We start from the raw sequence: 25,914 nt of genomic DNA, 5'->3' as shown, positions 1-25,914 counted from the left end.
ATGGCTAATAGCAATAGCATAAGACCTAATAGGAACCAATGAACGCAAATCTTGTCGCGGGGGTGTAATGCTGTAACGCATGCCGAACGAGGCCCATGTGTTGCTGAAAAAACCGGTCGATACAACACCTGGCCAACAATTTGGAAACATATTATTTAATAATTATACATCTGAATGATTGCTGATTAGAGTAACTGACGTATCGAAGATGCTGAAGGAAGCGGTGGAAGGGCAAGTTACAGTTGTCTGTAACGCCATCGCAGGTAAGGAACATTGCCTGAAGACGAATATCTTGCTGATTCTGTCATTATTCGCTAGCGCGCTAACAACCTTTGCTAGCTCGGTAACACCAGCTGCTCGCTTCCATACAAAGTGCGTGAATCGCTGGGAAGTGTAAACTGTTAAGAAAGAGTTTTTTGTCAGTCTCTCTCCATATGTCTGGATTGTGTATGATTCCTTAAATGTCATGGAGGTGCAATCAGTATTGCAAAGCATGCTAACTTTCTAGTTAGCTAACTGTGTCAACGCTAGCTTGCTCAGACGTGGGAAAGTAGTTAACGTTAGCTAGAGCTGCCGTTGCTATTTTTGTTCTGGCGAGCCACCGCCTGGATTAAGCTGTGTGCAGTAGTGAAACCTGACTTTATTGTTTTCAGTGTTTATCTGTATCATATTGATGTATGTTGTTCCTCTTCGTGATTTGTTTTGGCTAGCTTGTAAACAGTTAGCCCCAACTGCCGTCGAAACTAACTTTCTTACACATAATTAAAGGCAATTTAAAAGTTAATCTATTAAACATTTTGAAATATCTATTTAAGAAAATAAAGTTGTGAAGTTGATTTCTGCCTATCATCGTTTCCATTCATTGAGGTTTAGGTGGCGCAAGATAAAAAGTGGTACCCAGTGGAACCCAGAAAAAGTAGATCTGTTGTTGTGCCCTCGTTAAGGTTAAATTAAATGAATGTGTTGCATTCTTCAACCCTCACTTCTTCACTCCAGCCTCAGTGCAGTTCCAAGTGGAGCCGGTGGGTCGATGGTTTGAGGCCTTTTTAAAGCGCAGGGACAGGAATGTGTCTGCCTCCTTCCAAGAGCTGGAGGAAGAAGAGGAGCTGTCAGAGGAGTCTGAAGATGAGGAGTTGCAGCTTGAGGAGTACCCCATGCTCAAAACACTGGATCCCAAGGATTGGAAGGTACAACAATTCCAGATGATTTTTGAGTGCTGAGTGATGAGTGCTTCAGCTGAAAACACTTGTTTGCTACCTCCTGTGAAATTTTCATGTGAACTCTCATAGGCTTTACTGTATACAAAAATTAGATATTTGGTAATGTTTGTCTTGGCAAAATCTGTAAATACTGTACTATTCATATTTAAACTGTGGGGCCAACATTCACATAATTGGGAAGATATTGCCGTACTACATTTGGAATATGTTCATGTGATGTGTGGCCTCTGTTACAGAATCAAGATCACTATGCAGTCCTTGGACTGGCCCATATGAGATACAAAGCGACACAGAAACAGATCAAAGCTGCTCGTAAGTATTTGGCTTAGTTTTTTTTTTGAGGAAGTTTCACCTTGGAAGATCATTAAAATAGAAAAGAATTATTCCTTCATTGTCAGCACTGAGGTCACTGCTAACCAAAGAATGTGTTTGGGTGCTGTGTAATTCTTATTAATTTTAATTTGGATAGTGCTTGCATTTCTTGCAAGAGTCAACTGGCGCACCAAGAATGTGGGGCTCCGGCTTTGAATTATGGCCACACCTACTAGACACCGGAGGCAGTAATGGGATAAAACTCAGTCTAGTTTCACAGGAATTGTGACAGTAGCCAAATCGCAAGCACCTACATTTGCATAGTCATCGTTTTACAGTATCCTCAAAATAACTGCTTGTAGGTACGCAGCATTGATGATGTCATGCATCACTTAATCTCTGGCAGAGTTTATGCCTTGTTGAGTGCAAGATATCTCATTATTGCTCTTCACTGTAGTATGAATCAAATAAAATCACCAATCTTGCCATACTCAAGAGAGATTAATGGACACATTTGTATTTTCATTCTTGATCGCAGAGGAAATTCTTACATGTGATATTTCTCATCAGACAAAGCAATGGTCTTGAAACATCACCCAGACAAAAGGAAAGCAGCTGGAGAGCAGATTGTGGAAGGAGATAATGACTACTTCACCTGCATCACTAAAGGTAATGAGGGAAATATGAGGATGGTTTGCTTTCAAAGAAAAATAGTACCCTGTAGATTTATATTGTGAATAGTTGCAGTCATTTTGATAAAGATGCATGTGTTCCTCACAGGGTGTGGTGTTTAACCTAACGAATCTTTCCATTTTATCACAGCAATCGAAATTCTGTCAGACCCCGTGAAGCGAAGAGCCTTTGACAGTGTGGACCCTACCTTTGACAATGCTGTCCCCTCCAAGAGTGAAGGCAAAGAGAACTTTTTTGAGGTGTTTGCCCCTGTTTTTGAGAGGAATTCCAGGTAAGTGTAGTGCACATGCTGACAGTAGCCAGTTGCCTGTTGATAAAGAGGCGTAAGGACTTCTAAGGCCAATGCACCTTTTTGTATCTTCATGGGTAAATAGATGGACGTCCAAGAAACACATTCCAAAACTTGGAACAATGGATTCCTCATTTGAAGAGGTGGATAATTTCTATTCTTTTTGGTAAGTGTCAATATGTTTTTTAGCATGCCTTTTTGGATCTTCTTTGTGTGCCTTCATCAGATTCTGCTTTGGATTCCATAGAGCTTAAGTCAGCTTGTCTCTTTAATGTATGCCTTCAAGCACTACCAGGAAAATGACCTTTTATTGTCATCTGGTGTACATCAGTTCGGAATTGTCTGCAGTGTCTTATAAAACCACATGATGTCACCATTCAACAGGTTTCAGCTATTAGCAAAATGGGCGGTGGTGACTGTCTTTCATCAGTGTCCGCAACATGTGCCTTCACTTCAAGTTTTACCCATTTTGATTAATGGTATTTCTCATTGAACTCAGGTATAACTTTGACTCTTGGAGAGAATTTTCATACTTGGACGAAGAAGAGAAGGAAAAGGCTGAATGGTATGCTGCTGCAGACAGGGATGAAAAGATGAATTCCCTTCAGGAAATTGTTCAGTTTATGAATTTTTAATAATGGAAATCATTTTCTCTGCCGCTCTTTCAATTAATATATTTCACTTGAGTTTCAGTGAAATTTCATTGTTTGCTGAATTTAAATTGAATTGGCCCCAACTCTGGTATGAAGTGGTACAGTATTTAGTCACTATGAACAAGTTATTCAGAGTAAATTATTTTCTATATGTGTAGTATCTTCGGTGTAGGCCTCCTACAAGTTGTCTGACTGTTACGCAAAATGTGGCAGGATCTAGGGGCATATTACAATGACAAAATTACATTTGCTGTGTTTATCTTGAATTATATATTTAATATAATTCAAAAGTGAACTTGCCTTTATTTATAAGCTGTTTCTGACATAATCTATCTTTATTTTTGAATGGAAAATTCAGTCGAGATGAAAGAAGATGGATCGAGAAGCAGAACCGTGCCTCCCGGGCCCAGAGAAAGAAGGAGGAGATGAACAGGATACGGACGCTTGTTGGTATGGTTGCTTTTGCTGTTGTGTACCAAGTCTAGGTTAATCTCAGTCATTGGCAGGTAGGACTGGAACTGTGTTCTTAGGCTTACCATCCACACAGGTTCTCATCTGTCACCTGGCTAGTTCCTGTTTGCAACTATATCATATTAACAACTTCCCTTTTTTTCTGTGGTGGCAAGTCCAATAAGCTTTCATGAGACCTCATCAAAGGTGTCCCACAGGTTCTTGAAGTCTGAATTGTGTTCACAGTGCTTGAAGGCATTTAATTCTGGTGATTTAAACATTTTGTAAATAAATAAAACAGTACCTTCTATACTTAGACATTTCCTATACAAAATCCAATTTGCTCAGCGAGATCTTAAAATGTTTTTTATTTGGAATACTGTAGGTGATCTGTCATTTGGACCATGCATTCTTAATCATTTCTCCCCTCTCACATCGTTGTTTTAGACACCGCATACAGCTGTGATCCCAGGATAAAGAAGTTCAAGGAGGAGGAGAAAGCGAGGAAGGAGTCTGAGAAGAAGGCTAAAGTGGAGGCAAAGAGGAGAGAGCAGGAGGAGAAGGAGCGGGTCAGTGACTCCTTTGTGAGGCCTATCCATGCCAATCTCTCACCCAGCTCCAGGAACGTGCTGTGCCTGTCACGAACGCAGCTGCAGTTCCACAGAGCTTAGCCACCAGTGGTTTTGGTTTCTTTCTTGTAGTCTGTTTCTGGTTTCTATGGTACGTGCTGCAGTCTCCTCCAGATAATCCATACAGAAGAAGGCTGTAAATGCTGGAGGAATTTACGATTGCCTGAACAGGTGTCTGCTGACATGTGCATCTCCTCAGCGTACTTAACATGAAAGTGTTCGTGTATTTTTCCACCAATAAAACAAGCCTCCCTGTGCTAAAAGCCTATTTAGGCTAGCCGTGCAATGGCATTTTACCTCCATTTGTGAAAAGATGTGTCTCAGGGCTAGACGGAGACAAAGTAAGACGCTAGGGCTGGCTTTGACGCTTGGCACAAGGAGGCAGATGTTGCCTTTATTAAACAAAGATGGTGGATTTTCTGTAAACCACATTGAAAGTGTAGACTCTCATTTGATACTTCTAAAGTTGCAGTTTGTTTGAATGGAAATTTGAAATCCTAAGCCACTCTAGGAAGGCATGCTGGAAGTGTTTGGTGAGCTGTGGGATTGTGATGTCATTTCTGCAGGCCAAGCAGGCCGAGCTAGAAGCGGCCCGTCTGGCTAAAGAGAAGGAGGAGGAGGAGGCCAAGCAGGCTGCACTGCAGGCCAAGAAGGAGAAGGAGATCCAGAAGAAAGCAATCAAGAAGGAGCGGCAGAAACTCAGGACCACCTGCAAGGTGACGAGGCAGTGTGAACCCCAGAACTCAGGGCGGGGCTGCCAGTGTGTTCTCAGTGATTGACAGTCGCTGATCTGAGTAAATCGGGATTTTGTTATGGAGAGCCAAGTCTATGGTCTGAAGTCTGTGATTGCGAGCACATGGTACTACACATGGTAGATCCTCCCACTACGGGGTTTTGTTCATCTGTTCCTTTATCCATAACAGCAGATCCAAACTAGAGTGGGTCATATTATCAGAAAGCATAACGTATTTGTCTAGCTCTTATGAAGTTAAGTATTACCTAGATCTCTGTGCTCCCACTGCTATTCTTACATATTCACCTTTTTTTTCCTCCCAAAGAACTGGAACTACTTTGCTGACAGCGAGGCCGAGTGTGTGAAAATGATGGAGGAAGTGGAAAAGCTCTGTGATCGTTTGGAGCTTGTCAGGTGAGAAGTGTCAGTAGGCACACAGCCTATGGAATAAATGTAACCATATCGAATGGGCTAACACAGGACATCATCAAAACTTTCTACCTCACGTAAAACTGTTCAGTGAAGGCTTATGAATATGATGTCTGTTCCTCTTGCGTTCAGCCTGCAGTCTTTGAACGAGGTGCTTGCCTCGGGCACAAAGGAGGAAAGCAAGGCCGCTGTGGAGAAGCAGGTAAGCATAGCTCGACGTACGGGGCAGAGAACACTAGGGTTGAGGGTCTGACCGCAATATTTAGGAGTGGATTGTGATTGACACCCAGTTCCAGCTGTAGCACATTGTCACCCAGACCACAGATTACTTGGGTGACTTGATCACAGGAGAGGTGGAATTTTCAGCTACAGACTCAAACTTTTGATCTTGAAAACATGCCACACAGGTGTACTTCAGAAAAATGAATGGTGGAAACCATAAGAATAATTACTGGAGAGTGATTTTCTTGGCAGTGTTTCATCATCCATCTTGTAAAGTCCATGTTGCTGTTAGGCTGGTCTTATTACTTTTACTTGATTACAATGATGGGTCTAATAGGTCCGGTCTGCAGGCAAAAAGCTGTGACCTGGGGCCTGTATCACAAAAGGAGCTCAACTTGGTGAAGCTGTGTCCAATTCAGCTATATCAACAAATCCTAACCATGGCAATCATTGATAATGGGTATCGTGTTTGTGTGTGGTGCACGTATGTGTGTATGGTGTACGTGTGTGTAGGTGCAGGAGGTCAACGCGCAGCTGCAGAGGGAGAAGGAGGCAGAGGTGCAGGCCCGGCAGGCCTCCCGCAGTGCGGAGCAGGCTAGCAGCGGGTCCGGGGGCGGGAGCAAGGGCTGGAACGAGGAGGAGCTGCAGCTGCTCATCAAAGCAGTCAACCTCTTCCCTGCAGGAACCAACGCTAGGTACCCCCCGCCTTTCTGTAACATGCCACTCCCTCCCACTGGCATCAGTACAACTATGCAACCCACCCCACCTCTTAAGAAATTACTGTCAATTACTGTCACTCCAACCTGTTTGAGATTACTCTCAATTATAAGTATAATGTATGCACTTGGTTTGTGTTGTAGAACTAATTTAGAGGAAGAGATCCCCAGTCAAAAGCTGAAATGTGAAACTTTGTATACTTGTGTTTTGAATTCACTTTCACTAGAACTAAAACAACACTAGCATCACTGTCCTAAGTAGTCCCAGTTTAATGGCTATTTGCTTCTTAGGTGGGAAGTAATCGCCAACTACATGAATTTGCACTCTACCAGCGGCATTAAAAGGAATGCCAAAGACGTCATAAATAAAGCCAAGAATTTACAGAAGCTTGGTAAGTACTAAGCCATTGCTGCTTTGTACATGCTTAAATTAACTCGCTTTGAAGTTTCAGAAACTTTTTGCCAATGTAAATTTTGGATATGTGCATGCGTACTGAAATTACTCTTGCCCTAAAGATCCTCATCAGAAAGACGAAATAAACAAGAAAGCATTCGAGAAGTTCAAAAAGGAGCACGCAGCCGTACCCACCACCGTAGACAACGCAGTGCCTTCTGAGAGATTTGATGGTAAGCTACCACATTTTTCCTCTCTATGGAGTATGCTCATTGCTAGATGACCACCCTAGAAAAGACAGAAGTCTCAAGGCCCACCAACAGCCTGATCTCCCATCAGGACATAAAAAGGAAAATTTAAGAAATAAATAAAAAGGGAAATTGAGATTGCTCTCCTCCCAATCCCAAACAGTCTATTTTGTTTCATCTGTCTATCAATGCTGGGCAGGACTTCCATCCTTTCTAGAATGGCCTTCTAGTGGTGTCCGTGGAGTATAGCTGGGACACAGGCCAGGATTTTATAGTTCAGACTTAAGTTAAAGGCTTCAATGTTATCATCTGTTTAGTCTGTGAAAATAAGTTCCCATGAGTTGATCCATTGCTGAGTCAACTCCCCCACCTTTGTGAACAATCCATTGCTCTGGTAGCCGTTAATCCACCCTGCCCCCTAAAACTCCTTGCTCTCCCTCAGCATCAGGTGCTGAGGCCAACGCGGCTTCCTGGACTACAGAGGAGCAGAAGCTCCTGGAGCAGGCACTGAAGACCTTCCCCGTCAGCACTCCAGAGAGATGGGAAAAAATAGCCTCCGTTGTACCAGGACGCACCAAGAAAGACTGTATGAAGAGGTACAAGGTAAGCAGTGTCCTCCATCTTTAACTGCACTTGGAACAAGGGTTGAACCCTGGTCCTGGACAGCAGCAGGTTGAGCTGGATTTTGTCATTACTAAGTGCTTAAAATGTTATCAATCAATTAACCTGTCTCACCTTAGTTCACATTTTTTGTTCATATTTTTTTAGGGATCCCAGTTATAACTTGCTTCAAACCCCAGAGGCACAGAGAATTTGAAACTAATGATGGGGTCTAAAACTAAATGCTGATGCACTTCTCTATACGAGTCCCTACATAACCTCTCCTTTTGTTTTCCACCCTACCCCCTCCCCACGCACAGGAGCTTGTGGAAATGGTTAAGGCGAAGAAGGCTGCCCAGGAGCAAGTCGCTGCTAAGAGCAAAAAATGACGCGTATAAACAAATCAAGTTCTTTTAATGTTATTGTGTTGTCTTTATTTTATAATAAAACTGCTAAGGAAAACAACATGGGATTTTTATACTCTCAATGCGTTTCATTTAAAGAGTCTGGGGTATGAGGTGCAGGTTATATCAGTCAAAGGTAAGCACAGGCTATTTCTCAGGTTCTCAGCCAGTACATTCCACTCCGGATCCGATTGTAGTCTGGAAGTTGTTCAATTGGCCCTGAAACAAAAGTGCAAAAGTATGCAAAAAAACATCTCTCTTTTTTGTACCTAATGTTTTGTAAAAACTCACAAATGCATTCACGAATCTAGTGACACGGAAACACTGGAAAGAGTGTCTACACAGAAGCAGTTTCCAGAGTGACTGCTGGAAAGCCCATGCTTGATCATAAAATGTAAAAAGCTTTAAACCTACCAACAGCTGCGATCGCAGGACTCTTGTCGAAGATGTACTTTGTACAGACGTCCTTGATGGTTTTTGCACTAATGGCCTAGAGAAATAACCAAAATACAATCAAATTTTCAGTAAGGAACTGCAGTACATTTACTACAATATTAAAAGCTGAAGTATGAAACTTAGCGTTTCATCACGCCTTGCGGAACAAAAATTACAAATATTTTGCTGAAGAGAAGTATATATACTTGTGCTCTGCAGGCACACTGAGGATGTCTTGCATTTACTGTGCATTTTGTGCATTCTAAAGTGTCTCAAGAAATGTGACAGGGTTACAGTCCCCTGCAGTAAGGGAAGAGTAACAGCGTCTGGACTCCTGTGCTCAAACCCTTTCACCACCATGCTATCCTGGGAGCTCCTATATGCCTCAGAATGACTCGTCTGTGGGAGAGAGGCCGGGGCCTGGACAGGGGGTGTGAGGGTCTTACATCGATCCGGGCCTCCAGCTCGTGGAGGGGAATCCTGCGGCTATAGCACAGCATCTGCCTGCCGATGTCCTCGCATATTGGGGTGGACCCTGAGGAACGAGCACCCCCATATTTTAATGTTGGTGTTCCTGAACTCCATTGCTTTCAATTATCAGTAGGGATTGTTACATCAGCATTAGAATGTTCAGTTAAGAACATTCTAACTAGTGATCCTGCAGCTAAAATGCTGGTTTATAGCCCACCCCACCCCGAGTTGAGCAAAATGCCCCCCCTCCCTTACCATCCAGATGCAGGAGCATGTTTGTCTTCAGAAGATTCTTGGCTCTCGCCACCTCACTCTCTGTGACATTCGTACAGAGAGACATCCTGGGGGAAAAATGTGATTGATTTTGGTAAAAATGATAAAGGGAAAAAAGAAAAAGAAGCAATGGCATCAAAAAGAGAACCATCAGCTGGTTTATACATAAAAGCTTGGTATAACCGATCAAAAGGTTTAAAATAGAACAGTTTACACTTTGAATTTCAATGCTCTTATCTGGAGTACTAAAGTAAGGAAGGATACCTCAAACACATCTCAAGGCTTGGCGTTGATCTTTGAATTAGGAAACATTTCATTACATGCTTTTCAGCCATTCTCTCTTCTTTGAAAGCATTTAAGAGACAGCGTGGTTTCAACAGTGTCATATGAAGTACGGTCTCATCTCACTGTGGACGCTCACCTCTGCGGTAAGTGCATCATGTCTGACGTGCGGCTCAACGTATAGAGCCCCCACAGGCCGGTGTCTGTGTAACAGGTGTTAAAGGACTGGAAGCTGTGGCAGAGGTTGCCCTGGCATGCCATCTGTGCCAGCTTGCTAGAAAGATTCTGAAGGTCAATAAGAACAGAGTCGAGTCAGCCGCCTGTCCTGGGTTACACCCTTTTCATCTGTATCTAGCTCAGGCAAATGACAGGGTTCCATCAGTCTCTTACCACACCCCCTCCAAATGAACGGTCCCAGTTTCCAATGAGTGTGTTGGCTACCATGAGAGGGATGGTGTCTGGGTGTGACCAGCCGACAGCCTCCACAGCTATGGCTATGTGCGCCAGAGGCATTTTGTCATCTCTCACACGGATCTGTTGGGGGGGAGGGTGGCAATTTACACTTTAATGAACAACTGTTATTCAGGTGAACTGGCTTTAAATAAATCTATATAAGTGCAGATCATCAGAAGACGATTCTGAAAGTGTTCCCTGTGATAATTCTTTTGGAGGCATTCCCTCAGGCTGTATATCCTGAAAATGAGCAAAGAGTGAAGGGTGCCAATGAAAGGTGTGCTTACCTCACTTCCTGTGAAATTGCAAGGGGGCACTTCTGGAGTTTCCCCTTTGTACCTGGCAGGCAGCTTCCCAAAGTGGTATTTTGCCAAGTCAATTAGCTCATTGTGCGATACTCCTGAAAAAAACAATTGTGTGCACCATATGCTAGACACAGCCTTGAATACAACCACCTTGAACATGCGAATGCATCATGCCAACTCTTAGTAAAGAAATTACGAAGAAATGTTTTCTTAGCTTAATTCCTAAATAAAGGAATTTTCACAGATACATGAAGCCCAGACCCTAACAAGCAACTCACCTCCAGCAGCAGCCAGCACAATCCTTGGCCCTTTGTAGTGTGTTGTGATATACTCAACAAGATCACCCCTGTTTATAGTTCTGTTTCAAAAATAATGGGGAAAAATATAAAAATACATTACCCTATGGGTAAAAACATCACAGCCATTAAATCTGTAAAAGAGTCCATGTCATTCATTACAATGCAGAAATATGATAACCGTCATTTGTAAATTCAGCTCATCTGAACAGGACGGGCAGTTTGTGGGACACACTTGATGTTTTCCGTGGGCCCAAGGATGGTTCTGCCCAGTGCTGTTTCCTGGTACGCCGTGGCGTGGAGGTAGTCAAACACCACCTCCTGCAGGTTGGTCTCTACTTCCTGCATCTCTCTAAGGATTACCCCTCGCTCTCGCTCGATCTCAGCCTCTCCTAAGGTGCTGTTTTGGATGATGTCAGCAAGGATCTCAACAGCTGAGGATTAAGGGAGTGATGTCAGCTATATGGTGTGCTTACTTTAATTAGACAGACACAACACCAAGTTCAAATAACAATAATAGCTACAAGCATGACCACAGAGTTGATCATAACAGTACAGGTAATTCATGCAAAGCTGATCAGTCTCAGCTGCAACACAAACTAAGAGATAATAAATGCACTCATACTGATCAAGATGCTAGTGGTACTAATTAATATTATAATAAAAATAGAAGGTCCCCAAATCAAAAAGATAAAAAAGTGCTCTAACAGTAGTTGTAACAGTAAAAACTTCCAGATATATTTCCAAATACATCCACCACAAATATGTAGCTAGTAATCCCAACCACTGTACCTCGAGGAAGGTCCTTGGAAAAGGCTTTCGCATAATACACGGTTTGTTCTCTGGACGTATAGGCGTTTAAGTGAGCTCCCATATTCTCAATCTCCAGCTCAAGATCGAGTTGTGAACGCTTTCTTGTACCCTGTACAAAAATGAGTTCATACTGTATGTATTATGACAATAATTCATGTGCACACTTATCCAGCAAATGCTAATCTTAAAGGAGTACCATGGTGATTTTCACACTTTCTCGGTTTTATGTGCTATTTGCACAAGAGGCATTGAAGAAACACAATGAGCAAAGTATTAAATATGTCCGTTCTGTATTTTCGGAGAAATATGCGTTTTAAATTCATCGTCCTATTTTCAACCGGTTGAGAAAGTTGTCATTTTGCCACGTCACGAATACAGTAACCACTCCCATTTCCACGCCCCGTAAAGAAATCTGACAGGACACACCGTCCTGCTGTTCAGACAATGCAAACATTTGACTAACGTTAGGTTCACTTAAATTAGAGTGCCTTTAGATTATTTCTGGTTATATTCATTTAGCTAGCTAGCTAACGTTAGCTAGCTAGGAGGTTTGCTTTCATAAGCCAATGTTATCGATAACGTTAGCTTGCTAGTTTGCTTTTATGAGGACGTTATAGTTGTGCTTTTATCTTAACTTGGCTAGCTAGATAGCAAAAATTATAATTGTATATAAGTCAACGTCCTTACCTTAGCTATCTATCGATACTTGATATACTACTAAGCTAGCTAGCTTGTGAAAATTCAGTCTCCCAAAGAGAGCGCGTAGCATGGGGGTAGCTATGGTAACGGGGCACGGTCTGTCAATCATAGCTAACTGACAGTTCTCATTACCACGCCCAGACGGTTCGGGTGAATTTTTATAGTGGGAAATTTAGGCTTAGAAAAATACGTTTTAAAGTACATTGAAATGACTGAAGAATAAAACAATTATGCACATTTGTTTTGTTGTTGCCTGAAGACAACTGGGAAGTGTCACGTTCAACCACCATGGTACTCCTTTAATGGAAACTAGATATGACTACTAGAATAAAAAGACCTACCTTAAATGCCATATGTTCAAGGAAATGAGCAGTTCCGTTGTTTCTTTCGTTTTCATACCGACTTCCAGCATCAATCCAAAGCCCGACCTGCAGAGCATTTTTAATGTAAATTTAATACAATCGTTTTTTTTTTTGTTTGTTTGTTTTTTAACAAAGCAACCGCCACTTTACAGACACCGGCTGTGGTGGCGTTATTACAGCTCACCGTACAGGTCGCCAGACCCGAATCCTCCGATGCCACCCTGAGTCCATTTTCCAGGGTGGTTACCTTTGTTTCGGGAACATTTAAAACTATTTGGCTAACAGCCTCTGTCGCCCTATGTCTCCTTGATCCAATAAGCGGCTGTATAAACAGACAAAAAAGTGAAACCATTAATGACCATCATTACTAACAATTAAATGCATCCCAAAAGGGAGTCCACAGTCTGACATGCGAATACTTGTGCCTTGATACCGCACTCCCAAAGCTTACCTAATGAATCGCGAATACTGATTTTACAGCCATTACATAAATGGCGTATGTAGCTCTAGTTATTTCTATAATTTATATAAAAGGTAACTAGCTATCTCCTAAATTATGAGTCTAAAATATTTATATGCCTCAAACCAGCTAGATTAGATAAACTTGTCGGCCATCCATGTAACACTGTCATATGCTCTTAGTCTATAGCTAGTAAGCTACATCACGGCTAGTAAAAGGACAAGCCAGTCTATCTCAATGACATAATAACCGCATTATTCTACGACTGGATATACGACTAGCTGTTACGAAAATCAGCCCATACCCTCGTTAAACCACATGTCTTCTTGATAATGTATTTCCCAGCAAGGCCCACTCGCTGCAAGGACGCCGCCATGTTGTTTATCCGCGAACTTCCTATTGCGCACATGCTTGAATAATACTACCTTACGCAATGCAACGTATTACGACTGGGTCGTGCGCAGCAACAAAAAGAAATTGCGTATGTGTGTGTGGCTAGCTGTAGTAGCTGTATTGCTGCATATGAACTGCAGGGGTGTACGATTTGTTCATTTGCACTAACGTTATGTATCGTGTACATGGCTGTGGGGTGACTTGTACCTACTACAGGCTGCAAAACCCGATGCATTACTGGCGTGGCTAGATATTACATTACAGCAAGGTACGTTGCGAAAACCATTATTATGTTAGTCTAATTTTGATAAGTGCTACGGCTAGGCAAGCTATATGCTAGCGTAGCTAACAGTTTCTGACTTCAAGATTACAAACTAACCAACGGCTGATACTGGTTGATCATTCAAATGGTTGTTTATTTCACAATTTCAACAGCTCTTCGCTTTTAGGAGTGTTATGGCATTTGTCATGCGAGCAGCACAGCGTGCACGAACGTGTGTGACCCTACCAATATGGCTACAGGTTGCTTCATCAACCTGTGACGCTTCGGTCCCAAAGTAAGCAATTGGTTCAAAAGTACTGACCATCTTTTCCTTGTGTGTTGAACGTTTCTGCTGTCGACTGGGTTTATTGGTTGTGTTGACACTAAGAAAGTATGTGGAAGTTCATCATAATTTTAGGTTAAGCGGCGGCCTATATCAGCCTCCTATATAATTATGTCACCTAGTCTTTAGTTTGGAAAATTGGTAACGTTGCGGTATGTGTGTGGTTCGATGGATATTGTCAGTGCTTCCTCTGTCTTGAAAGTCATGACCAGGGAAGAAGGTCGAAAGTGACGAGCTTATGACACTTTCACTGACAAGCGAAACTATATATAACCTCGTCAGTTCAATTAGTGGGTTTGCCAAGGATTATTGGCAGCCGCTAGATATAGTATACTTACAGTGCCCTCCAAAAGCATGGTAACGGCAGAGTGAAATTTCCATGGTATTCAATATGCATAGCCTGCGTGTTTCACCATTTTACAGAAACGGGTGTTTTTGTATTGATTTTCCCCAACAGCTGTGCAAAATTAACGGATGATTTACAGGTGTTAATTTTTGCATTGATGGTTCACAAAAGAGCACCCTGATAGCAAGCAACTCCAGACTGGATCTTGGCCGATTCTGGTCTGAAGTCAGTGCTGCTTATTGCCCCAGAGTCGCATGCTGTCTGGGCAGTGAGTGTCTAGTCTTTGTTGTAACTTTTGTTTTCATTGTGGAGGTGAAAGAACAGAAGAATTCCTGAAGCAGGTTAGCACAGAAACTGGGTATGTCAACTACAGGTGGACTGAGAAATAAACACCATACAGGCTGGCCAAGGAAGGCAACTGCAGTTGATGATGGACAAATCCTAAGAGCTGTGAAGAAAAGCCCTAAAATAATGGTCAATGACATTACCAGCAGTGGGCAGGGGTGAAAATATCACTAGTCACTGTATGCAGAAGACTTTGAGAGCAGAATTATAGATGCCAAGATGCATTTTCTCATCAGCAGTAGAATAGAAACACCAGATTAGAAAATGACAACAAAAAATACTGAGACGAGCCAGAAGTTTTGGAACAAAGTTTTTACATAAGAGACCAAAATAAACCTTTATGCAAGCGATGAAAACCCAAAAGTGTGGAGAAAAGAAGGAACGGCCCATGATTCAAAGCATGCCAAGCACATTATATATGTCCAAGCATATTATCTTTTACATTTAACGAGTTAAGTAACGGTTTCACTTTCAGCCTATGATAATACAGGTTTGGCTATTTTGTAATACAATTAACAATGTAGTCATTTTCTGACGCATTAAGCCAAAGCAACCGCTTTAAGGGGTAAGTTCACAAATATTTCTGATTCGAGCTCTCTTAACTGAACATTCTAATGCTGATGTAACAATCACAACTGAAAATTGTAAGTAATGGAGTTCTAGAACGCCGACTTATATTCGAAAAGAAAACTTTCCAACAAAAAAATCTACTCTGAAAATGGTTAAAAGTGCTCAGTGACAATCAAATACGTGGCAAAAGAACATGCCTCAGAACCTGCGAAAGGAGAGAAGAAAAGTAAATAACAGCCCTGCGTTGTGAGCTCATGTGGGCTCAGATTTTAAGCTCTGAGATCTGACTTGGCGTAATAGCATTAGCGAGTAATTCAAATCCTCCTTTATTCAAAACATGAGGCGATTTCCCTCTGTAACAACGGTATACCGTAAGTTGAAATCTATAAATGATATAGTGGTTCATTGCCAATAGGCTATAGGGGCCAAAATATTTTCCTCTGTGTTAACCATATGCTGCCATTTCAATCCTCATTTTCCCAAACCTTATGGCTATGCCTAACAAGGCTTTAACGAGGTGCCTTTTGTTTAGATCTTACTGTGAATCTTGTCGCGTTTTAGTAGCCTAATTTACGATGGTGTTTCATCTGCGATTATAAGTATTGCATTTTCAGCCTTTCGTAGCCTATACTATTTCATAAACCAACGAGGCTTCCTTAAGTAAACGTGATAGGATAGTTATGCACTGTTTTGACGGTGGTATCCAAACAGTATCATTCGTTTTTTGTACTTGAATATGGGCTTTCTATGCTTACATGAATCCTGTAGAATATGCCAGTGGAAGCCTGAAGGTAAAAGATGTATATACCTCCATTTTTATGTTAATAAAGATTTCCTTATTAGGTGTCGTCACGTGCTTCTGTTTCTGGAGAACAGCATCAGAACGTTCACTGGTTACTTGTCGCTGGTCCAGAAGCAGCACTGCGGCGCCCAGTGGAGGTGCAGAGATCTGTACCAGAACTTGTTTGGGATTAAAATGCTTTTATTTCAAATGACACACTAACGAAGATTTACTTGCAAAAGCATCCGGTCCTCCATTTAGGCTACGCGAAATTTTGAGGTATGTATTCTATTGCTCGCAAATTGGAGCGATTCAGGTGCGATGTAAAGTTTTTGTGTTGTGTCGTTAAAGCCTTTATGTAGACATATTAGCGTCTCTTATTAGTTTGCAGAAATAATATTTTCAAGTTTTTTCGATTAATTACACTTAGCGTATTGCCAGTTAATTACTGCAATAGAACTGAGAACGGCTTCCGTTTATTCTTCAGCTTCCATCGTTGTATTTATCGTTATGTTTCTTTAATGGAACAATGTGATTCAAATCTCATTTGATGGCGATTGGAACAGTTAGCCTCCTTTGTATTGCTTACCCCCTCGTGTATTCACGGCCGGTGCTTACTATTTGTCTTAAAGCTGCTTTCATCAACGGCTTGTACATGGTGGAGAAGTTTCGCACTTCATTCAAGTATATTTACCCATTTGCTTGAACTGGTTGCACACGCAAGTTACATTCACAAGCTTCTTTCCCCAGATGCATCTTTAGCGTCCCGTTAATAGTGGTGACGGCAGAACACAGAAACGATCGAAATGTTACTTGTGAACCGATATGGTGAAGCTGTCTGAACTTTCATTTTACTTGGATGATTGCCCGTATGAAACACCTCCGTTAGCAGATTTGTAGCGAATATAGCCACAGGTCTGCTGTTTGCACATAAAGATTAGGATGCAAAGTTAACTCTTGTGCCCGTCCCAGTAGGTCTGAAGAAAAATGTATACGGTTCGTCTGCTGCGTTAACGACGGCAGGTACTCTTGTTTCACTTTAGGCGTGTCATTTATTAACGCATATTTTAAAAATGCACACGTTTCTCAGACTATTGAGCAAGATCGTGTTCTGACAGCAAGTTTGCACTTAATTTCTTTTACTTTGTAGGGATTTAAAAATACATGTGCATGTTGTGTATTGTGTAAAACAAGGGATTTTATTGACCATCCGATGAAAGCTATAAACGAATTAGCCTACTAATAAACTTTACTAATGCAAAGTACACATTCACTTTTACGATCATTTCTAATATATAGCATACATTTAAACCTCAGTTTTAATTCAGAATATATTCGTGTAACCTGCGATCAGGTGATGGGGCACAGTTTAAATCTGTTCTGAAATGAGTAAATTAGAATGTTGGTTCGTTTTATCAGTATGAGGAAGATGTTATTTCCATATACCAGTTGTTCTGTTCAAACAGGCCCCTTGTGTTGCTATCATGACCTGTGATAAATATTCAAAACCTGTCTAGACATTTCCTGTCCTGCCTCCCACTAACTCTGCTGTGAACAGCAAAACAACTGACACATTTGCATTGCGCACTAATATCTCCTGCGTTATATCTTGGGCAGCAGCATAGACAGAAGTTGTGGGCCTGAAGAGAACTAGGTGTGCCAGGACTAAAGCGACACATGTACAGTCATTGCAGAGCCAACCAGACAAATAGGTGTGCCCTGCCGAGATACTATTAGGTGGCCATAGTCCACCCATCTCTACACAGTCGATCTGGGGCTGTGTTGCTGTACAGTACCAGGCCCGCGTTTTCTTCCTGTACCGCAGCACTAAGCTCAGTGTGATGGCTCATCTGTCTGTTGTAAGAGGTACTCTAGCCATTAGGATTTTAGTGTTTGTGGGCAGTCGGGTGTATTATCATAGCAACAGTGCATGTTCTTACTCCATCGGGAAACTTAATGTCCTGCTCACCAGAATTAAATTGGCTGTGGTTGCTGTTGTCAGGGTGTGGTGTTTTTTGATGCAAATGGGAAAAAAATGAGTATCATCAGTCATCACTAATAATTGTTACAATTATTTTTGCCAAGAACTAGTCATGGTGTGTGTTACAGCACAAGTAACACTAGCAGTTTAGATGCACGCACACACACACAGTTTGTAATCATTCCAAATAATGAGTTGAGCTTTCCATAATTCTGGTCACACCTTTTTTAGATTTAGTGAAATCCCCCCATTAAGAGAGAATGACTCTTGTAATTGCTTTTACAATTCTAAAACCTGTAATTATTAAGAAATGTCTTATTTGAAACTGTAGAGAGAGTGACGCAGCAAAGTGAACTGAATGACCATTATATAGGTAGCCTTGGGGTGCATTTTTGTAATATTAAGATTTTAAAAGCCTAAGCCCTTCATTCCTTCTCCTGTAAAGCCCTACCAGGCTTTGAATCCTCCTGATGTGTAAGAGTTAAAAGATGCATTGTTGTGCTATATTTGCATGGTAAACTGTGGTGTAATAAGTCACAAGGTATAATTACATGTGCAGATGTTTATATGATGCATAGTACAATACTGGCAAATAATATACATGTGGTGCATGCTATACAAGTAATGTACAACCAGTTTGTCATGTTTGCTACCATAATTTTGTGTTTTAAAAGTCCTTACTTGGACAAAAAATAGTTTAGTATTCATCAATGATTTTGAAGAGACCAAGAAGGATCTCTAGCTGAGAGAAATTCTGTTCATACAATCACTCAGGTTACCAGTCTCATGCAGAGTCCTAAACATAATGTCTTATGACAGTTGCTGTAATCACTGTGAAATTGATTGTGTTTTTCTATCCCAGAATCCTATGATAACATAGACTGAGCTGAGCTAGATACTTTAGGTGTTTGTTTTGGTCAGTATCAACAGAGGTCATAGTCAGGACTGTCACATTTGTAAAAAAAAAAAATTTAAAAAGCCATTGACTTGTTTTAACCTCTTGTAAATGCATTCCCTGTGATTAGTGCACAGACCTCTATTGTAGCTGGTCAGGCATTACCAGAATTTAGTCACAATGAGCTCTCTTTCCCCTGTAAAACTCTTGGTGCATTGCCCCTAATGGACTGATGTGGGTTAACATTATGTCAAACATTCCTTTGTATTTAGTAAAAAGCCTTTGGGTTATTTTTGTATAACTTTTTCTTTTGGGGAAAATGAAATGAATTGAAACAGCTGAGTGTAGAAGAGCAGAACAAAGCCGTTAAGGGCAGGCTGTTGCTCTGTCACACAGACCACAGCTCAGACAGAATACTAATTTCGGAATGTGTCACATCCAGGTCCAGAACACTCATTCAGCCAATGGAGAAGGTGGAGGAGGAGGAGAGGAACCTCGTGGATGGGGGCAGCCCGAAGGCTGAGGGGGGCGAGCAGGCCACCACAAGACCTCGGGACGGGTCTGCCCAAGAGTCTCGGAAAAGCAGCTCCTCCCGTTCCTCCCGCAAAAGCTTCCGCCTGGACTACCGGCTGGAGGAGGACGTCACCAAGTCCAGGCGGGACAAGCACGGGCGCTTCATCAACCCCTGGCCAACGTGGAAATTCCCCTCCTATGCCACTTTCTTCAGGTTCTTCGTGCTGGAGAAAAACAACAGCCAGGTCCCCAGCTCCAAAGAGGTAGCCTTGCTTCTGTCCCCAACACAGTCACGCCCAAGCAGTTACAGCCGTTGTAATATCCCTCATCTCAAACAGTACTTATGGTATCCCTTTTTGCCTTCCATTTTGAAAAGATTTCTTCTGCTTTAGTGTGAAGCCAGTTAGATAAGTGCTATTTTTTAAAGGGACATCTGCCAGCTTGAGATTCAAAAGTAAAGCCAAGATGTGTAGGTCTGGACTTCAACCAGCTGTGTAAATATAGCTGTTGGTGTAAATGTTAGGCAACCAACCAGTTTTAAATATGATGCATTGCTTGGCAGCAAGGCAAAATTTGTTATATTGTTCAATGCAGTTCAGTGTCCACAGAAAGGTGATCTTGTTCACTCATGTGGAACTTTGTTCTTCCTTGATTTGAATGCTGGTGCTCAGCTGTGGAAGGCAGTGCTTAATAAGAATGTGGAAGGTTCAGTATTCTTTTGTTTGCTTTACAGTTGTATCTCCTCATGTGATGTAGGCCTGTCTGACACAAGTTTATTGCAGTGATGATTTTCAGTGCACTTCCTTATATCCTTGGCTTCACAATGGAGTCGGTCCCCCTTGCTTGTGGTGCTTGTCTTCAGCCTCCTGTCTGAAAGGCTGCATCCTTACGGGTGATCCTGTGTCTGTGTGCCCGTGCGGTCATGTGACTGTGTCTTCGTGTGATCATGTGACTGTGTGGTTCAGGTGCTGGACAGGGAGCTGCCGGTGCTGGAGCCCTACTTCGTCCAGAACCCCCAGCAGGTGGGCCAGACTGGCTCTGGGATGAGAGTCACCTGGCTGGGCCACGCCACTGTTTTAGTGGAGATGGATGACTTGGTGGTGCTGACCGACCCCGTGTTCAGCCAGAGGGCGTCGCCGCTGCAGTTTGTGGGGCCCAAGCGCTTCCGGGACCCAGCCTGCACGGTGGCCCAGCTGCCCAGGATCCACGCGGTGCTCATCAGCCACACGCACTATGACCACCTGGACGCCGGCTCGGTGGCCAGCCTGAACGAGCGCTTCGGCGGGGACCTGCGCTGGTTCGTGCCCCTCGGCCTGCTGGACTGGATGCAGAAGTGCGGCTGCGAGAACGTCATCGAGCTGGACTGGTGGGAGGAGAACTGCGTGCCGGGCCACGACGAGGTCACGTTTGTCTGCACCCCGTCCCAGCACTGGTGCAAGCGCACCCCGCTGGACGATAACAAGGCGCTTTGGGGCAGCTGGTCTGTCCTGGGACCCTGCAACCGCTTCTTCTTCGCAGGGGACACTGGCTACTGCTCCGTCTTCGAGGAGATTGGGAAACGATTCGGGCCCTTTGACCTGGCCGCCATTCCCATTGGGGCATACCTACCCAGGTGAGGCCAAGCAGCCTTCTGTGTCTTTCGTTATCTTGATGTTGTAGCTTGTTGTCATGCCTCCTAGTTTGACATAACATTACTCTCTGACCTAGCCTATGCTTACTGTGTGAACTGGATTTAATGTGTTCATGGCTATGAATAACTATTACATAATGAGTATTGTACCTTATCTGACCTGTGTTTTGTAGTTGTTCCAATGACCTTTTGTAAGCACAGAGTCTGCCAAATAAATTTAATGTAATGTATTGTGTCCAGGAAGAGTTTTGTTTGGTTTTTGCACTATAGAATCATAATCCCTGCACATCAGTCTCTAGGCACCTCACGTATCATTTCTCAGTGCTTATGCATCCGTGACTACTTTGCATGTAGACTTTCATACCGCTGCGCTTGTAATGACCCGGAAGCTCATTTTCCTGCAGGAATGTGATGCAGTCGCAGCACGTGGACCCAGAGGAAGCGGTGCGCATTCACATTGACATTCAGGCCAAACACTCCGTGGCAATACACTGGGGGACTTTTGCTCTGGCTTATGAGGTAAGTGTTCAGCATGTTATGACTGACTTTGCAAAACTGGTTTTGAAAAGTGTCAGATCAGTGAAGTCACAACTTGTCAGTTTATATAAGCTGCGCTGGTTTGACATCTCTCTGGTTCCTCTGAGGTCAAAGTTACACAACATTTTTTCCTACTCCACTGAAACAAGAGGCTGCATCATAGAGGTATGGCTTTGGGGCCTCCCAGGTGACTGCACAGCTAAAACACCAGCGTTGCGTCTGTGCACCTCACGCTCCTGAATTTAATCCTGACTGCATGTGGCAGGGAGTCCTTTGGGCTGATGTGTAACTGACCATAGCGCCACCCATGGAGGGATTGGGTCAGTTGCTTCATGGAGCGTCGGCATCAACTCTGGTTACTAGTCAGCTGAGATCCTGCACTCTACCTGCAATGGCTGCACAGTTCCAACACCAGGACTGCAGTCGATAGAAGTGGATGCTATCCCTCAGTAACCAATTAGGACCTGCATAGGAGGCGGTCCAAGTCAATATAGTCACCAAAATGAAGAAAAGGAGAGTCTTTGTTTTATGTATGTCTATGACTGCTATTCAGGTTTGCCACGCTCTGGAAGGATCTGGTACACTGTATTTGTCAATGCTGTAGCTCCTATCTGATGATTTTTATTTATTTTAGCACTGTATGGGTACTGTTCATATGCAAAGTTGTTGCTGTTTCGTGTGACCAGCAGTGAAGCATTTATATAGCTAATGTGAGACTTGCTTCATGTGTGAATAATGGGACTGGCACAGTTGAATGTGCAGTACAGCATTATAATGCCAGTCATCTGTGAAGGTTAGATGAAGGGATTATCTGCAGTAAATTAAGTCAGTTTTATTTTGGAAATAAGTTAACTTTTATGAATGAACAAAGGCATGCTCAGAGACCTACTTTTCCACATTGTCATGTGATGGCTGAGTGCATATGATCTTCTCTCAGGCAAGAAGGATCTATATCTCGTATGGAAAAGCACTTAAACAGATCTTGGCCTTTTCCGCATGATGCTGCCATGCAGTAAAATACTGTAAGCCCCTTTGAAAATAGTTTCCTAATTATTTTCCAAATTAGTTCTGCTCAGCAAGCTTTGCATGAGTAACAGGATATTTCAGGTTTTCTGCCAAGTAAATACTCATGCTGTCTTAATGGGGAGAATGCAAGCAGAAGCATATTTTCCAAGCTGTGGTGCTCTCCCCTGCAGTTAATGAAGTGAAGCTAAGGAAGATAGTTGATGACAGGTGGGTCTGCGGGACGGTTAGAGTTTTTCCCCCTCGGTTTGTTTATTACCGTTGCGGACGGTGTTGCCCCGGGGCCGGGAAGCTAGCCGAAACTCATCTGACTGCGTCCTCTCCCACGGCAGCCCGGCCGAGTGTAGGCTCGCTGTGCTTCTCACTCGGCCCTGTTTGAACAGGCAGTATCCAGGCAATTATCCCATCAGCAGGCCTCGGATCGGCTCTTTGTCTGGAATTTCTGCTTACAGGTGCAGTAATCCATACAGGCGCCTGAAAAAGTTCCAGGGCATTGCTTTTTTTTTCCTTTCAAAATTGCACTCACTGTCCATAAAAGACCAAGTGATTAAGAGAAAACAGTTTTTACAAGATAAGGCAGACATGTTGTTGTTCTTTAGTTCTCGGGTGGCACAGTGTAAAGGTAATGGGCTTGTAACTCAAAGGTTGTGGGTTCGATCCCCTGCTGGGGTGCTGCTGTTATACTGTTGAGCAAGATGCTTGTTGCAAATTCGGTGAAGTATCCAGCTGTATAAATGGTGTGGATGTAAAAATGTAAGCTGTTTACTCTCTGGATTGGAGCGTCTGCTAAATGCTGAAGTGCAATGCTCATAATAATACCATTTTTGTTGTTTTCCAGTATTACTTGGAACCCCCAATGAAACTGAAGGAAGCAATGGAGAGGTATGGGCTCAGTCAAGAGAAGTTCTTTGTGTTGAAGCATGGAGAATCCAGAGTGCTGAATTCTGAAGAGGTGTTTGAATGAATGGACCCAAAGCCGCATTTGTTCTCCCTGGTTGGAGTTGGAATTGAGGAGTGTGATTCTGGGCACTTTATTACTGAATACGGTACTAATTATCAGGACGAACCCGGAGCAGCCGTACAAAGTGGCAGGAAATGGAATTTCCATTACAATGCGTTTAATTTCACAGTGAACAGTTGTCTCAAACAAAATTATGCCTAAATCTATCCCTTCCTTCTCAGTGCTAATTTTAAATGGCAGTCGCTTACCTATGTAAGGAAAAATAATATTTTATCTACTACATACACTACGTAACCACAACGCGATGTTGATGCCTGAAAACAATGGTAGGTTATTTTAAATATCTTTTCTAAAGCTAATGTTTTTGATTAATGGTTGTATACGGATACCGATTTACAGAATTGTAGTACTTCTGAATCCCTCTTTTAGAATATGGGAGTTCATCGTGAATTTTTATTATGGTTAAGAATGTTGGCGATCTTACTTCCTTATGTTCAAGGTCAAGAGTTTTTCCACAACTTGTTTTTCTTGAGGTTTAATTCTCATTTTATTGAATTTAATCAGATCCAAATGAGCCACAATATAGGTTCATAACTTTAGAGGTTCAGCTCGTCTGCACAGCTGTAACCTAGTAGGTTACAATGGAGGGTTATTATTTATTAATAATTGGTAGTATTAAGACTGAAGTGTCTGTTCAAACATGTCATTGCTTTTCCGTCCTTGGAAACTCGTTGCATGTAATGCTCCGACATTGGCTGATGAAACGCTCAAGATAAGACAGGCTTCTTCTGCATCTTTCACATGTCAACAGTGATATTTGAGATTTCACTGATCAAGCGGGACATTCAATTTGCTTTTAAAGGTTTTTGGCTTTTTTTTTTTTTTTTTTAGAAATTTCTTAAACTGAGAGAATTCACAAATTAAACAATACACCATCAACACTGGCACTGTTTAAAATATCCTGAACATCAAAAATTTCATATTATATGAATAACTAGAATATCTCAATTCGGTCTTGCCATGGCATTTTAAATGCCTCTGATCACAAAGATCTTACAGTATTTTGCAATGGCTATTATTATCCGGCAACTGTTTTCGATTTAAAGGTTTGCTAAAATATCATTTTCATTTTAATATGTGGTCCTTCTGGGTAATGTATGTGTTCTCCAGTTCAATGCAGTTTGCATATCTGAAGGGCCTGTCCATTCTTAGGTTACCCTTCCACCGCTAAAATGTTAGCTTGTAACAGAATCATTATCAGTCTCAGTAACGGGACAGCTAATTAGCATACATCAGAGATACTCAAATCTGGCCCTCGCAGCCAGCAGTACCGCTGCGTTTCTTTTTTTACCTGATGGTTCATTGAATGATTAATGCCATTGATTGGGCAGAGATTTAACACACCTGATATCCCAGGCTTGACTCAGTCCTGATTAGAGAGGACAAATGAAAACCAGCAGTACTTCTGAGGGCCAGGTGTGAGCCTCCCTGGCCTAAATGATGGAGAATTTAAGACGACTGGTGGACACTGCAGAATGCATCTTGAAAAGAATTTAGGAAAAAACTCATTACCCTTCTGATGTTGTTTTGATTGACAGGGTGATTGATTCTCACAACGCTTGACATTACATTCATAATAACGAAGGTAATAACAATATTTAAATCTTCAGTGCAGATTGCTGTTCATTTGTGCTTCAGTATATTTAAATTGGGTCATGTCTCAGTATTCAGTATGGTTGTGAATGCAGACAAGTGAATGTATGCATTTGGTTCTTTGAAGATGCCCCACATTTTACAGTACATTGGATGATAAATATTGTTTAAGCAAAAGGTAATTTTGCTGTATGTACTAAAACTTGTTGCCCCACACCCTTTTATTACCAGTTTTGGCTTCCATTTAATGTCCAGACTGCAAACGGTGTATGATGTGTACAGTTTGTGTAAATATAATGGTACTCTGCTATGTACGTAGTACACAGCCCAAGCTTTTTTACTTGCTAAGCCATCTTTGATTTTATAAATAAAAAAAATGTAATTTGAATAAAATCATTCAAAATGTGGCTGTTTTTCTTATGTCCAATAAGGCAGATTTCAGAAGACCTGATCTGAGGGGTATTTCATGAATAAGTATTACGGTGGATAACTGGATATCTGCACTGAGTAAAACCCGGAACAGCTTTTTACTTCAGCAAGTTACTTTGTAGAGTTTAGTTATCCAGCTAACTGTGTAATCCTGCTTCATGAAACGGGGCCCTGTAATGTGACCCAGTGTAGCATTCTATATTTCAACTGCACTTCTGCTTTTAAGTTTCTTTTCAGTCCTACTACTGGAGTGCAGCCCAGGCCAGTGCAGGTGGAACTGTTCCATTGGCTCCAGCACCTTCCCATAATTGATTTTTAAATACATACAGGTGTTGAATATCTGTGTGTTCACAAGGGCTTTATGATAGATAAAGAAAACATGTTGTTCTGTTTTCTTCTAGAGATTAGGTT

General features: G+C 42.2%; 3 protein-coding genes across 6 annotated transcripts; 2 read left to right on the top strand and 1 right to left on the bottom strand.

Annotated features, from left to right (window-relative positions):
* Positions 1-35: 35 nt before the first annotated feature.
* dnajc2 (DnaJ (Hsp40) homolog, subfamily C, member 2) lies at positions 36-8,053 on the top strand. The gene is made up of 17 exons (XM_064343450.1): positions 36-263; positions 997-1,187; positions 1,457-1,532; positions 2,103-2,201; positions 2,355-2,496; positions 2,600-2,680; positions 3,014-3,079; positions 3,526-3,617; positions 4,065-4,186; positions 4,813-4,962; positions 5,305-5,393; positions 5,541-5,610; positions 6,144-6,325; positions 6,638-6,738; positions 6,863-6,973; positions 7,431-7,591; positions 7,909-8,053. Exons 1-17 carry the CDS (start codon positions 209-211, stop codon positions 7,975-7,977), a joined length of 1,857 nt encoding a protein of 618 aa, XP_064199520.1. The 5' UTR covers positions 36-208; the 3' UTR covers positions 7,978-8,053.
* Positions 7,997-13,302, bottom strand: pmpcb (peptidase, mitochondrial processing subunit beta). Its single transcript, XM_064343462.1, has 14 exons — positions 13,146-13,302; positions 12,566-12,703; positions 12,361-12,447; positions 11,300-11,429; positions 10,743-10,941; positions 10,490-10,569; positions 10,194-10,306; positions 9,844-9,987; positions 9,593-9,738; positions 9,504-9,509; positions 9,154-9,239; positions 8,874-8,962; positions 8,407-8,482; positions 7,997-8,211 (listed from the first exon to the last, which is right to left on the bottom strand). Exons 1-14 carry the CDS (start codon positions 13,248-13,250, stop codon positions 8,147-8,149), a joined length of 1,464 nt encoding a protein of 487 aa, XP_064199532.1. The 5' UTR covers positions 13,251-13,302; the 3' UTR covers positions 7,997-8,146.
* Positions 13,303-13,343: 41 nt separating this feature from the next.
* Positions 13,344-25,481, top strand: napepld (N-acyl phosphatidylethanolamine phospholipase D). 4 transcript variants are annotated; one of them, XM_064343453.1, is made up of 6 exons: positions 13,347-13,502; positions 13,670-13,791; positions 19,200-19,533; positions 20,236-20,882; positions 21,305-21,419; positions 23,299-25,481. In XM_064343453.1, the coding sequence occupies exons 2-6, from the start codon at positions 13,691-13,693 to the stop codon at positions 23,422-23,424; spliced, it is 1,323 nt and encodes a 440-aa protein (XP_064199523.1). In that variant the 5' UTR covers positions 13,347-13,502; positions 13,670-13,690; the 3' UTR covers positions 23,425-25,481. The 4 variants fall into 4 exon arrangements, with proteins under 4 accessions (XP_064199524.1, XP_064199523.1, XP_064199525.1 ...); XM_064343455.1 differs by lacking the exons at positions 13,347-13,502; positions 13,670-13,791 and adding exons at positions 13,861-14,659; positions 15,944-16,160; XM_064343454.1 differs by lacking the exon at positions 13,670-13,791 and having other exon boundaries at positions 13,344-13,502.
* Positions 25,482-25,914: the final 433 nt, after the last annotated feature.

The sequence above is a fragment of the Anguilla rostrata genome, chromosome 7, assembly GCF_018555375.3.
Source record: "Anguilla rostrata isolate EN2019 chromosome 7, ASM1855537v3, whole genome shotgun sequence".
Taxonomy (NCBI): Eukaryota; Metazoa; Chordata; class Actinopteri; order Anguilliformes; family Anguillidae; genus Anguilla; species Anguilla rostrata.
This window is presented reverse-complemented; position numbering and strand designations above follow the sequence as displayed.